Source organism: Lytechinus variegatus, chromosome 11 (assembly GCF_018143015.1).
Source record: "Lytechinus variegatus isolate NC3 chromosome 11, Lvar_3.0, whole genome shotgun sequence".
Classification (NCBI taxonomy): domain Eukaryota; kingdom Metazoa; phylum Echinodermata; class Echinoidea; order Temnopleuroida; family Toxopneustidae; genus Lytechinus; species Lytechinus variegatus.
In genome coordinates this window covers 15,513,773-15,529,140 of record NC_054750.1, presented here as the reverse complement: position 1 = coordinate 15,529,140, position 15,368 = coordinate 15,513,773, and the positions used below count along the sequence as shown (strand labels likewise).

General features: G+C 37.7%; 1 protein-coding gene across 2 annotated transcripts in view; it reads right to left on the bottom strand.

The window, feature by feature from the left end:
- Window positions 1-1,991: 1,991 nt before the first annotated feature.
- Window positions 1,992-15,368, bottom strand: part of LOC121424193 (heme peroxidase 2-like) — a 40,549-nt gene continuing 27,172 nt past the window's right edge. The window contains exons 15-17 of one of the 2 annotated variants that reach the window (XM_041619802.1): window positions 12,806-12,975; window positions 6,014-6,028; window positions 1,992-3,627 (exon numbers count right to left, since the gene is read on the bottom strand). In XM_041619802.1, coding sequence (XP_041475736.1) covers window positions 3,542-3,627; window positions 6,014-6,028; window positions 12,806-12,975 — 271 coding nt within the window. In that variant the 3' untranslated portion in view covers window positions 1,992-3,541. The remainder of the gene's footprint in view (window positions 3,628-6,013; window positions 6,029-12,805; window positions 12,976-15,368) is intronic. The other variant, XM_041619804.1, reaches the window with a different exon arrangement.

Sequence of the window (15,368 nt, the reverse complement as noted above, 5' to 3'; positions counted from 1 at the left end):
ATTATATCTTATCTGACCCGTTTTTTCTTCTTTTCTTTGTTTCCCTTTTCCTCTTTCAGAAATTTTAAAGAGGTCTGTGATCCCAAGCCTTTGTATCTGAACGTCAGTGGTCATGAAGATGTCGTTCTTGGTTCATGATGAGGTTAGGGTGTGCGTATCTCCGGACGCTTTTTGTGCGTGTTCACTTCACACACACCCACATCAGAGCACACACACACACACACCCTCTTTCCAAAACACACACACCCATACATCGGGCCCATACACAGATAGGAATCTCAACACAAATCCACTTCCCATTAAATCTAATCTGTGATCGACCCTTGATGATATGATCGTGGCAAACTGTCAGCGCCTCAAATCAAACAAATCAAGCTCGGTGTGGAATAAACGATACGTAATCACAAACTAATTAGCTAACAAAAGACTGCTCAACAAAATATTATTGTCTGCTCTCATAGCCTACCTGCCCTTATACCTAGCAATTTTGACTCTCATTTCAAATTGATTAGCGTTTTAAACGCTTCAAATTTACAGTTATACCGTGCATAGCTTTGTTCTGTATATTCATACTCACTTCTTAATCTCCAGTATACTGTAAAAGAATTTTGACCTCAAAATTACACCTCCTGTTGATATAGTTGGAGTGTTCAATAAATAATTGAATACAGATCAATCATCGTCTGTGTTCCTATTATTGATTTACACAAATGGGTTCTGTGGAGGGAAAGGGGCACAATGATAATGAGGCTTGCAAAATTATTTCAGTGGTTCACATGGAGATGCAGTGCCTTGAATTGTTGGGCATGGTGAAAATTCAAGTTACAAAATGAAACAATCTTGAAAGTCACTGTTCTTTTTCCGTGGTGATGAGTGAGTTTCTCAGCGGTTTCTTTTGTTTTCATGCCCCTCAACATCAACATTAACATGGAATCAAACACTCCTCTGCACAAGCAAACACAAACATGTATGGGTATTTCAAATCATGACTCAAACCATGTTATCTCACAGAACCATCACTACATAAACCACAACAAAACATCAAAAATGAAGAAGCATGGGCTTAATTTGAATGGATTTTCATCTCTATTGACACAGACAAAAGAACCATGTTCTTTATTGATCCTTCATGACTATTTCTGCTCGTTTTGCAGCTTTTCAATTCAGACCTCATCCAACTTACACTTTTGAATCCTGCTCTTTTTGTGATGGCATGATAAGGACAAGCATGGTATCATTTTAAACACAGTTTTGAATGACATCTAATACGCATTGTCAAAAATTGGGTGTTGGGGAAAAATTAATGACAATTTAAGTCAGATTAACTCTGTATTTATCTACCACACATTCACATGCGCGCGCACACACACAGCGGACTCACTTATCAATTATCTCCAAAATGGGGACACATGTTTTTGGTCTCAAATGATCAATACTTTGAATTTACACCACAAACCAGGCTCATTTTCGAACATGACGTCATTAATTTGCTAACGAGAGACGATGACAATGAGGGGACGTCCCCAGTTGACCGGTAAAATGTAAGAAAAGGTCATTGTGTCACACACACACACCCTCACACACAATAGTAAATCTCTCACACTCCATAACCTTTAAATAATGTGCACTCTCAGTCTGCCTTTTTATACCACCTCGCCCGCCCCCTCTCTCGCAGCCACATACAAAATACACATACACACATGCACGCACATTCCACCCACAAAATCTCTTGGATAAACTCAGACACACCACATTTTTACCTCTCTGGGCCTGTCCTCCATCCACTCTCCATCTCGTTCTACCTTGCTCTCTCCCTCTCTCCCTCTATGTCTCCCTCTCACGCTCCATTTCTTAACATTATATTGCAAGTTAATAACCCCCTCATTCCTTCTTAGTCTAGGTCCTCTGTCCTTCTTTCATCACTTTGTAAATACATTTTTTGTGTAGAAAGTATTTGAATATATAATGAGAAGGCGAGACAATGATTCTAAGGGGATGTATTAGAAGTATTATTTAACATTATAACCTCCATGGACTTTGATGTAGTGGCAGTATTTTCAGATAGTAATAAGCCAAGTAACAGTACAATAGCTACAATTATTTTTGTTCTTAATCATCATTGTTGTTACCATTTATATTATCATTGACATTGATATTGCTATCATAATGATTACTATCATTGATATCACTACCAGAATTATCATCACCGATACTTTAACATTATTGGTTTTATCAGTATACTTATACTATTCTAGTTTCATACTATATAATTATTATCACATATCTTTTACATTTAGAATTAGATGGCTGCTATCTCTGCTATTCCAAAAGTTTTAAATGACACGTATATGAATCTTCTGTATTGCAAATTGTTCATATTCTTTAACAATACCTAACCTCAATGAAGCTATTGCAGCAAATATTACCTTGAAATATTTTGTCTGAGTTTAAAATGGAGTGGATTTCGGCCATACTATGCTGTTAATAACATTGACTATATATAGCAATAACCAGCAAGTTGTGGAAAAATATACGTTTCCGTTCAAACACGATTATCGCATGAATTCTGAAAAGTGCACAATATGGTTACCGATTTACATGAAAGAGATATTGCGAGATAGTATATCAGCAATACCCTTGATTATTAAAAAACGATCTAAAATCTTAATGAAGAGTGAGTTTTGCTTCTCGATATGAAAAGCCAACACTGAATATGTAGAAAGAGGGTAAATTAATCGAATAATTCACACTAGGGAAAAATCTAAACAAGGCATTGTCATAATGAGGAACTTAATACCTAATTACGTAGGACAGATTGAAATTTATAATAATGATTACACAAATTTGTTATTATAACAACCCTATCCACCTGATATTAATTCAACAATATATTTGATTATGGAGATCAAACTAAACCCAACCATCAAATAACGTACAGTCTACCTAAACGATTATGTCCCCTACCTTAACCGAAAATAAAAGATGAGAACATACAATTTCATCGTTGAAATAACTTGAGAAAAAATATATATCATGAGGATGAAACAATATTCTGTCATGTACAGATGTGCAAACAGAAATATAGAGAATTGGTAAGATACTTTCACTTGTGTTGGTCAGTACACTTTTTCATTCACTTCAATGTCGTCATATAGAACTAACGAATGATTGGTTAGATAATGTAAATAGAAACCTACTGTATGTAATTCCTGATTTGAATCCTTTTAAGTGAACATTTGTCCAATATATCCAGACTGAAGAATAGAGCATTGCACATATCTCATAGAATACATTTCTTTTTTTGCAATCGGATACATATTCAGTTTCCGCTCACAATTTGTCAAGTTTAATTGTATGTATCATACAACACGGATTAAATACCCCAAAACATCATTGATTGGCCGACTTTTGTTCGTGTTTGCGTGAATCGTTATCACCTGGTTATTGGGAACAAGAAAATATGTGGTAAATTTAGTCTATACCCCTCCTATCCATATATATCCTTGGAGATATATTGGTGATATTACGACGACGTCATGAATTAAACTGTTAAAAAACTGTCTCTTCCGTCATCCAAGTAGATCGTCTCACTATTCACGTCCAGAACCGGCTCTTTAACCACAAGAACTGTACGGGTAGAGGAGAAAAATGAAGACATCTGATATTTACTTTGCTTGTTTAAATGGTAAAATGCCAATTATTGAAATAATTATCGAATTCTAATGTCTTATTCGATCTATTATTACTCATTTTGAGTTACTCAAAGAAGAGAGACATAAACATTTTTCTTTCTCAATAAAAAATGTCGGTATGCTATACATTAACTCGACATATATTTTCTATAATCTTGATATTTTTTTCTCCACTTCTTCGTTTCTTTACTAATTAGATTTCTTAAAGAGGGAGACATCCCCTCTCTCCTGTAGTGCCGGCCTCTGTGTACCCACCGTTCTATATTCAACAAACATTTTAATGATCTTCAAACACTCAGTATCTGTTTTCTTTTTTTCCTTCAATCTTGTTAAGATTAAATTATTCCTTGATTCAACCACTTGGTCTCGGAGGTAGGGGTTGAAGTAACAAGTGGCATGTTTCACCCCGTCCGAGACATGCTAGGTATTGACCGTTTGGTGCCGAGCCCTATGGCCTTGACTTTGAGTGTTTCAGCTTTCATGACGTCACATATCGCAGTAATAAACACAAATAACACTTAACTCACAGAGACGCACAATACTTTCAGTAAATTCACATGAAATTCCAATCACAGTAGACCAACAGTGACCCACAGCACTTCCAATGGAAGTCCAAAACCCCACAGTAAACCAACAGTCACCCTTAACGCAACAATTCCAATGAAAACTAACAGTTTGCTTTACACACGACGGTTACAATGCAGTAAACAAAGGGATGAGAACAAATAACAATTTGCAACGTAGAGGAAAAAGTGAGAAGTCCTCGGCAAAACAAGACAAAATAAACTATGAAACATTTATTCAGAGGGGGGGGGGGGGCGAGTGATTTATGCCCCATTCACGCAACCCTTCTCCAAAACAGCTGTACCTATGCTTGTATACTTTAATAAATTGCACACTGTGACGAGTGCCATGCACGTATACACGCGCATTTGACGTGGAATACGGCCAAAAGATCAAATGATTTGCACAATTCTGGACATGAAATCACAATGGGATAAATGCCCGTGGCATCAAACTTATGCCTTTAATTTTGTTTTGTTTGTTAGTGTAGTAGGTTTCACGGTACACCATGTATCTTTCTTGGGCAAGTGTTGGTCCTGAGAAGAGTTTTTGTTTATTTGCCACAGTTTTTTTTTATGGCAAACGTTTTATGCAACGGGCCCCAGGAATACGAGGCGACCCCGGATTAAGAGTACGAGTACTCCCCCCCCCTCCGTAAAGCCACAGGAAATAATGTGAAATCGCCTCTTGTGATTCCGAAGAGAAAGAGAAGAGATAGATTCGAATCAAACTCAAAGTGTAATTGATCTCAAATTCCTATACCTTCACTACACAATCTTAGACCAATCGAATGCAGTTTGAGCTTGATTTTAATCAATTGCAAGTCTTCGTAGGAGGGGCCCTGTCACTTTTGCATTCAATAAAAGTCCAGAGGAAGGACCTACTGAGTATGTGTATTTTGGGGGAAGCGTTGACACTTTTTTTCATAATTGAATAATATTATGAAACTTTCCCTTCACTTGCCCCTCATGAACACTTTTTTATGAGACAATTTGAGACCTGTTGGAATCGGCTTTCCTGTATGGTCCACAAGTATAGTCTTTACATGGATTGGTCACATGAAATAAGCGAAATATAAGTAGATACCCGAGTCCACCCCAGAAAAATGTTGATTTGAATGAATAGAGAAAAATCAAACTAGCATGAAAAATTTAGCTGAAAATTTCATCAAAATCGGATATAAAGTAAAAGTTATGACATTATTAAAGTTTCAGTGATATGCAAATGAGACAGTCGAGGATGTCCCTCACTATTTCTTTTTTTTTAATTATACAATGTTTCATTTTTTACAAACTTAAAATAAAGACCAACTTGGCTGAATAATACAGTATTAAAACAATGATAATTCCACGTTTTCAGGGCAGAATTAATCGTTAAATCACTTGACAATGAGAAGAATATTAGAATATTTCATATAAAACAATACAAAAAGAATTAGGGAGTAGATGACGTCTTCAGTCTCCTCATTTGCATACCGACCAGGATGGACATATAACTGTTTTGTGAAATTAAGCAAAACTTTAAAATGTCGTCACTTTCTTAAGTTACATCCGATTTTTTTGAAATATTCAGTGTTATGCTTGTTAGGTTTTTATTTATTTATTCAAATCAACTTTTTGTTGCGGGTGGACTTGTCCTTCAAACAAGGCCAAACAATGAATACTTTCTTGCGCTTTGGAAATGTAAAAGCTTTAACACAAACAAATGACAAACGATACCAATATATTTTGAAACCTGCATTTTGAATTGCTACTTACCCTCTACATCATCCCCTGTTGGTGTGAAGAAAGAATACGTGTGGAGAATTAAGTATCAATCCAAACAATATCAGTAATACCGCATTGCCGTTCGCCATCTTAACGATGCTGTACCCGAGGAGATGCATCAAACAGGAGTCTATTATTTTTACCAACATAATCCTGCCCAATGTGATCTTGCAAAATGATCTTGGTTGTTGTTGTTTTTTGGATATAGAAAAATGTATTAATCGAAAACTTTGTGCGCTATCCAAAATTTGGATTATTTTTTGTGGCAGGTTACAGCATCGTCAATGAAGGCGTATCGGCATTACAGGTTGCAGAGCCATTTCGTATGCGAAGTATGACAAATAATACACACCATAAATCCGATTTCCAGAAACAAAAGTTGGCCATGTTAGAGCATATAAACCAATTCAGAGCCTGTCAAATTACGCTTTGTAGCACTATTTTTTTCCATATTGCATCTTATGTAAGGCCGAGGGGTCGCACAATCTGATTATTGACGGAATCACGGAAAACCAAACTTTTCGTGCTTACCGCCCACCCTTTTTTTTGGGGGGGGGGGGAGATTGCACCTGAGGAGCATGAGGACCCATTTGTGCGTGTTTGATCAATATCCTATTGCGTACGCGTAAATTTAAGGGTTTTTTGTTTTATATGTTGGTGTCATTTTTTCACAGATCCATAGGGTAATGTTACTGGTCACGCACCGCAAATGACTCAACAATGAGCAAATATTATTCACGATTGAGAAGCACGGTCGCAAAGCCTTTAAATAAATCAACAGAAATATATACCTGAGAGTTGCATACCAACAAAGGCCTGCGACTGATTATCTCTCTCTTTTACAAATCATTTTGAGTTGATTTTATTTAGAGTCTTTGCAATCGTGCTCTCTTTAAATTGGAAGACATAATTATACGAAGGACAAGATTCTTCCCTCACCCATGCATGCATGAGTCGGATCAATCCGAGTCACGTCACCTATATTCGACCGGATAGCAGGGAACCGATCAGACCGGAGACCCGATGAAGCAGACCAAGTCTCTAGACCAGGACACACGGAAGCGATGGAACCAGGTCCAGACCGAACATTGGACCCTGACTCGTTGATTAGTCAAGTTAGTCGACTGACTGGATATCTCGAGACCGGCTCTTTATATTTTTTCCTTGTTAGTCACACTTTTTTTTATGTAGTATGAAAATGATCAAGTAAATTTTCGGTAAGAAAGATATCAAAGGTCATGCTGTCCACAGTGATCTATGCTGTCTCTGAAGGTGCCCTGGACATGCTGGAGTCACGTAGGTGACACTTCACATGCTCCTGCGACATTTGCTCAGGTCTTAATATCTCAGAGGGCATAGGGAAGGAATTAAGTTTATAAAAGACTTTCGGTTCAGAATATTATAAAGATTAAGATTAGGGTTTATCTGGTTTGGGGGTAAGGTTTTATGTTTGGCTTACCACGTAAATTTTCCATCGGAGCAATTGTCGCCGGAGCAAATGTCTTGGAACCTACCTATGTGGAGTAAGAATCTTCTAATCATCACCACATTAATAGCAAACAATTATTGGCCATGAAACAGATGAGAATTTTTTCCGGGTATAAGTCTTTGTGTTTCATTTGTTTATGTACTTTGGTGTCTTCTTTTTTTACGTGTAATGCTATTTTGCTTTGGTCTTAATTCCTCATTGCACCAAATCGGGGCATGTTCATTTTCACACAACATAAATTGCGATGCTGATTGGTATATAAAGATGACCATGCCTATTATTTTACTCCGGTATATGTGTTGGTGTTAGGTAAACACCTATGAGTGTTATAACAACTTCTGTGATAGTTCCTTTCACTCTTTTTTGTGTCATGTTTAATCTCTAGAGTGTAATATTAACACCCACCATTTGGTCTCAGTTTTTTTTTACAGTGCAATGCCCCAGCTTTTATAGTGCAATGTCATTCACTTGTGTGGTGGTGAGATTAGTGGTCCCCCTAAAGAATAATAATAGTAAATAATTTTTTAAAGAATTCAAACGTAATAGTGACATTTCTTATTGTCATTATAATTATCGATTTGTCTATGATATCTAGAGGTGCCGTGGCCGAGTGGTCTAAGGCGCCTGACTATACATGGAAAGTCCGGGGTTCGACCCCCGGCCGCGGCACCTATGCCTGTGAGCAAAGCATTTAATCTACAAAGCTCTTTTATCTTCTTTCAAATAAATGGAAATGCTACATGCATTATTGGTAACTAGGTGTGCCTTGTTTTTTTTTTTTAAAGAAAATCTACACTAATTATTTATGTTTTCTGTTGCTTCGCTTTCACGCAAATGTCTAAAGTAATGCACCGAATCCAGACCTCACTCTTATCATTTTGTAAGTCTTGCGGGGATATATATCATCTCCAGAATTAATATCGTTATTCTTGTTAATTATTGGTAACATCATTATCATAATTTCTTTTATGGTTGGTTGATTGGTTCATCTACTTGCTACATGAATTCGTCAATGAGCAAATTGGGAAGCATCATGTGAGTCGTTTTATGAAGACTTTCGTAAGTTAGGCGTGGCTTTTAAACATGACTGGCGATCCGTTATGTGCTAAATGATATATTACTAAGTAGCTGGCGTGTAGGCCTATCACCTAATATCAGTCATGAGTCGAGTCGTGCTTGACTTAACGAGTAGCTTTATGAATCACATCTCAAGTCTGCGACGGTATTCGTGAATAACTATTTATGAAACTTGTATTCATTCACGTTCAAATAATGTTTAACTTGATAATTTCATAATGTATCTCAAAATAATTTGCAGTTGATTTAAATTTACAATTTATGCCAAATTCCTTATTTAAAAATATCACCATGCTGTTATAGAATCATTGTAACGATAGCATCTACATTTCTATAATCGCATACATTCGTAATTCCGAAGCTTCGTAATTCCGAAGGTTCGGTTATTCCGAAGGTTCGTATTTCCGAAGGTTCGTAATTCCGAAGGTTCGTCAATCCGAAAACGAAATAAGGTTCGTAATTCCGAAGGTTCGTCAATCCGAAAACGAAATAAGGTTCGTAATTCCGAAGGTTCGTTAATCCGAAAACGAGATAAGGTTCGTAATTCCGAAGGTTCGTTAATCCGAAAACAAAATGAGGTTCGTAATTCCGAAGGTTCGTCAATCCGAAAACGAAAAAAGGTTCGTTAATCCGAAAATTAAATAAGGTTCGTATTTCCGAAAATGAAAATAATTCATTTTGGTAACAAAAACGGTGTTATCATTACAAGATTACACGTTATTATGCAATGATAGTAATAACGATCGATGATACATGCGTGTGTTGTGGCCAAAAGCATGTATTTCATTAAGAATAGGCGCTCTGATCAAGCATAGGCTAATTTCGATTTTATCTGAGCAATTGCTGCCTAAGCAAATGGTTTAAAGATGCATGGGATCAAGTGTGTTGGTCTCGTGCGAGTAACCTCTAGATAATAGGATTTGTATTGGAGGGGATGTCATTTTTAATAACAGCTTCTGCTGGTAATAAAAATAATACTAATAATGATCCTTGTGAGATGTTGAAAGCGCGAATCGCAAGCTCAAACTAGTAGACATTTCATGTAACAAGACGTGAACTTAAACATTCTGAGCATTTTTTGTAATCGTGAGAAAGATGTGTATCTTTCTAAAGAATTAACGCGAGGGCGAGCTGTGATTTGTAAACCTTTTTAAAGACTGCATTTAGTGACTCATGAATAGAATATATATCTCACGAACTAAATAATGAGAGCGCGAACCGCAAGCTTAAAATTTGTGATATTCCAACCTGAAAACTGGACATTTTATACTTTTTTTGTAACCAGGAATAGAATGAGTCCCTCAATAAACAATACTTGATGCGAGCGAGAAACGTGAGCCAAATTTTTCCGATTTTCCAACCTGAAAACTGGACATTCTAAGCATTCTTGTAAAAAAATAATATCTGGGAGAACTGAAGTGGCTTCCCTGGTTAAATAATATCTATATCATTATTATCATTCTTGGCCTACATGAAATTTCCAAAAGTTTGACCACGTGATTCACTCGCAACATCTCACAAGGATGCCCTTTTAACATTAATTGAACGAAAAGGCGAATTTTACATCTTCAGATTTGATTTTTTTCCCCCAAACCGCTTGCTCGCTACGCTCGCAGAAATGAAATGTAAATATATAACTTATTAATCAGTGATCACTTAAATTTTTTTGCTCAATTCAATTACTACAAAACACACAGCCTCTTTACACAGATGATAATCTCATGGTTAAAATATCTGTTTGCACCAAATTGCCCCTATTGGCCCCTTTTTGGGCTCCCCGCCCCCATGAAAATACGTTCCGCCGCCACTGGTTGAAACACGTATCGTCTTCATGGCTAACTGCAAAATGTTTTTTAAATGACCCCTTTAGATCAGGTCAGAGTTTTATATATTTAAAATTTCTGTTCGCGCTTTTTGCTCGCAGTTATTATCTAAATTTAGTTACATAAGCATCTCGTTTTGAAGATCACAAACATATTGCCCATCTATTAAAAAAAATATATAGCTCGCGCTCGTATTATTTAAAAAGGGTTTATCATGTTATTACATATTTACTTTATTTTATAAGTATAAAGCTAATTATTGACTGTTAGGACTACCCTTTCAAAGAAACAAACAAAAATCTACTTTAAGCTGCCGATCGAGGAAAATATGGCTGAAATAAATTTGCCCCCCCCCCTATTTGACGAAAGTTGGATCCGCCGGGAGGGAGGCAGGGGGCACTTGCACCCCAAAAATGAAATAAAAAACAGGGAAATGAATATTTTCCAAAATGGGAAAATTCGTTTTTCAAAAATGAATATGCCGTTTTTCATGTTGTTGTTTTTTCGAAATAAAATACTCTTTTTAAAGTATACAAGTTAAGTTAAGTTTTCAGGCTGGAATATTCCAAATTTTCAGCTTGCGCTTCGCACTCTCATTCGATTGATGAAATAAGCATCCTAAAGAGGTCACTGAATGCTTTCTTTAACGATTCCTTTTCTGGTCAGTATGTTTAAGCTCGCGTTTTGCGCTCGTGTTAATTCTTTAGTTAGATGCACATTTTTTTAATGACAGCAGATATCTGTTCGGATTTTTAAAAACTTATTGTCATTTTTTAATGAAATACCCTAGATTTAGCTTGTGATTCACGCTCGCAACACCTCGCAATAATGCCATTTTAAGAATAATTGACCCCCCAAAACGTTTTACAACTTCAGCTTTGAATTTGTTTTACAAAGCCGCTCGCTTATTATACTCTCTCCCGAAAAATAAAGCCTAAATATACATTTTGCCATAATAAGAAGTCACTTCAAAAAGTTTTTCTCTACTTAATCACTATCAAACACACAATGACTTCAAGCAGATGATAATCTTAAGGTGAAAATATCACCAAAGTGCCCATTTTGACGTATGAGTTTCATTTTTTGGCTTTATCCCGCAAACGAAAATTCGTTCGGCCGCCCTTGCCTTCCCATCCTCATAACAATTGAACTGCAACAGTGTCCCCCCCCTTGCCTCTGCTTTCCCGGTTTTCATTTTTCGGATTAACGAACCTTCGGAAAAACGAACCTTATTTCGTTTTCGGATCAACGAACCTTCGGAACAACGAACCTTATTTCGTTTTCGGATTAACGAACCTTCGGAACAACGAACCTTATTTCGTTTTCGGATTAACGAACCTTATTTCGTTTTCGGATTATCGAACCTTCGGAATAACGAACCGTCGGAATAACGCCACAAATGTTCGGATTAAGGAACCTTTTTTCGTTTTCGGATTAACGAACATCGAGGTATAGGCAATTTACGTGTTTCGGAATTACGAACCTTCGGAATAAAGAACCTTCGGAATTACGAAGCTTCGGAATTGCGAAGTGTAACCTTCTATAATACCCTTTCAAAATAATTTGCTCGTTTGTATTTATTTTTTCAAAATACCCTCATTGTTTGAGAAGAAAATATGAGAAAATCTATGGTCTGATTATTTTTTAGTATAGTATTTCTATTTAAGGCCTATACTGAGATAATGTATCATGATAGTTTCTTTTCTATTTAAATAAATCAAGATGTTAATATGTATTTTGTGCCATGTTTATATTTTCCCTGAAGGGAAACTGTGTACCTGCAACTGTTCACCTTTTAAGGTGCATAATACTTGACATTGAAAAAGGGTTCAAATTTGAACGTTTATTACAGAGTTCATCTTTGCCTCCCTATACCTTACTGCACCCTTCAAGGTGCACAAATGAGCAAAATAACACTCATTAGCACCTCTTGGGGTGCTTACTGTACGAACCCCTTAGGTTCAAATCTGAACCCAATTTTTTAGTGTGTACCTATGAAAATACAAGTTAAATAGATTTTTTTTAAGATGAGCAGTTTCTTTTAATTTATTGGACTTCTGTGAAGATATTTTTAGTTGACGTTGAAAGAATTTGATTATTGTTAACATAGTATCGATCATCGATGAAATTTACGGCGTCGATTTCGGCGTCGAGAACCCCTGCGACGACGGCGTCGCCATAGGCTTAGCCATTTTTCGGCCCAGTCTCTGAGAGACCACTCAGAAGAGTCCGAGTCGGATCCAAACAAAAAGTCGAAATCGATATCAGAACTGGATCCATCGGAAACCGAGTCCGAAGAATCCGATTCGTCTGTAGAATCGGAAGACCGGTCTGCTAGATCGGGTTCATCGGAGAGTGAAGGAGACCTGGTAGGCACTGTACCGAGAGACCCACCTTCAGGATCCGTGTAGGACACTGTCTCCACCTTCCACGGATCGAGGTTCAGTCGGGGTATCGAACGTTCATCGCTGCACTTTACACGATGGTTAGTGAATCCAGGCAGCTCCAAATGGTCACCCGGAAAGTCGTGATCCATGGCATAATCCACCCAGGATTGTTCATTGCTAATGTAAAAAGAAATACATATATATATATTACGGGATATAATCAAAAGATATAAGCAGATTGTCAGAATGAATGATTTCGTGGCGTCGATCCCTATCATTATTTTCACTCCTGCTTTATCTGTATTCTTGTTCTATGAAAGGCCGTGGTATTTACTACATAGTACAACTGGACGACGTTTAGTGAATATATACTCCGAAAACAAATTATGATATCCAAATCAATTTCCTCTGTATTTGTTAATTTTTTAGACATTTTTTAATGCATATCTTTATTTTAAAGGAAATATTAATTTTCACAGAGGAATTTGCGTACTCTATTAAATCCCAAAACAAATACAATGATGAATTTAGTTTTAATTAGTAGAAGTGAAAGCAGTGAGGTATTCATGTGTTGTAGCTTGAAGGCGTAGGATATCAGAATTCAGTATAATATGCAATACACAATGTTCCATATTGATATATTGTACAAACCGCCAAGGGGGTGCGTTCGTGGGGGGAGTTGTGCGGGTGGTGTGCGGTGTGTGAGTATGTGTGTCCACTTGTGTTTTATTTGTGTTTGTGCTTAGATGACGGGGGGGGGAGGGGGTGTTTTGAAGACAGATTAACTTCTCTCAGACCTTCAGTTAAATTATGTTGCATGTTCATTATGTTTAAACAATATTATTATCAATGATGTATTTTTTTATTAAAAATTAAAATGTTTTGTTGAATGTATATTGTACTTTTTGATTTTAGAGAGAAATATTACTTTTGAATATTACTTTTAAAAAGGGGTTGGCTAGGAGATAATCCACCCCCTCTCCGGCTAACTAACTCCATCTAAACACCCAGAAGGATTTGAACATAACTTTATCAAAATCGGATGTGAAGTTATAGTTACGACGTTTAAAATCTTCTCTAAGTTTCTGAAAAAAGCCTTTATCCACATCCAGGGTCCCAAGGTAAGCAATTACTCGTACGCTTGATTTTCAAGATTGAATCTACATTGTGGTAAATGGAATCAATCGTAGAAAAATGTTCTACGATCATTGCTAAGCTTTGTGTTATGGGCCCCTTGTCAGTTTGCAAATAAGGGAGGCGCATGTCACACATCCTCTATGATAATAGCGCCTAAATAATTCTTTGATTGGATGATTAAGAAGTAGGCCTATCTCTATCTGATCACAATAGATTGTAATTATGATTATTGTACAATCTCGTTGAGGATTCATACCAACTGCTACATTTTCATTTTTTTGGAGAAAATATATATATCTTATATTTCATTATAATAAACCAGTAGGCCTGTATCCACTGATTTATAAATAAAGGTGAACATGTAATATAAGTGAACCTGGCATGGAAAAAGGGCCGGGGAAGCTGAGGGGCTTCAGCCTACGATTGCTTTTCATTTTTGATTTCACTAAACCTGTGACATCTGATTTTTATTTTTTTGGATGTTCAGCCCTCCCCCACCACTTTCAAAACCGTTCCGGACGTAGGCCCTGAGAAAAGACTACAGTGACAAACTTAGCTAATACATTTTAAACGCTGTAACACACGTTTATAATCTATGTCAATTTTGCTGCCAGTTTTACGGTAAACATGCTGTTTAGCGCGTTGTTGAATTGAAATTCTGGAGGCGCCTGCTCAGACTTCAGTCACAACTCAGAGTGGCAACCAACGATTAATAGCCTTTTCGGACGCCGCTGGAATTAAGGCATCGCCGAACGATTTTTGCAGAATTCGAGCGGGCTGTAAGAATACTTAGCGGTGGCCGAGCAGTGCCCGGTCGATTACCCATTACTCAATGATAAATCGGAGAACTTATCTGTTTGGCGTCCGAGCAGTGATCGGCTGACAACTCACCGATTCCCAGGCGGTCCCCCACCGGCCTATTTTTAGGTTATCGCCCGTCCGATCTTGTATTCACCGCGAGATCATCGACTGATCTCTCAGCGGCCGGGGACCGGGCGATGACCGCTCGACAGCTTTTGATCCAACGAGTTCAATTTTTTACCTCAATCGTTTGACGGCGACCGCTCGATTGCGCCCGGACATCAACCAACCGGGCGCCGAACGTATTTAGGGCGGCGAATGAAAAGTGGGCAGGCGCCGCCAGAATTGTAACTCTGGGCTATGTCTTGAGCGGCGACCGAGCAATGCCCCCAAAACCAGTGGTGCCCGGACCGCCGCCGGTCAGTGCCCGGGCGAAATTCGCTAGAAACTCGCCGCCCGGTCGCCGAACAGGCTAAATTTTGGAGTTGTGACCTAAGCCTTACTTTTCACTCGCCGCCCTAAATACGCTCGGTGCCCGGGTGGTCGCCGTCCGGGAGCCGACGTAATCGAGTGGTCACCGTCCAACGGTTTAGGTCAAAAATTGAACTTGTTGGATCAAAGACTGTCGAGCG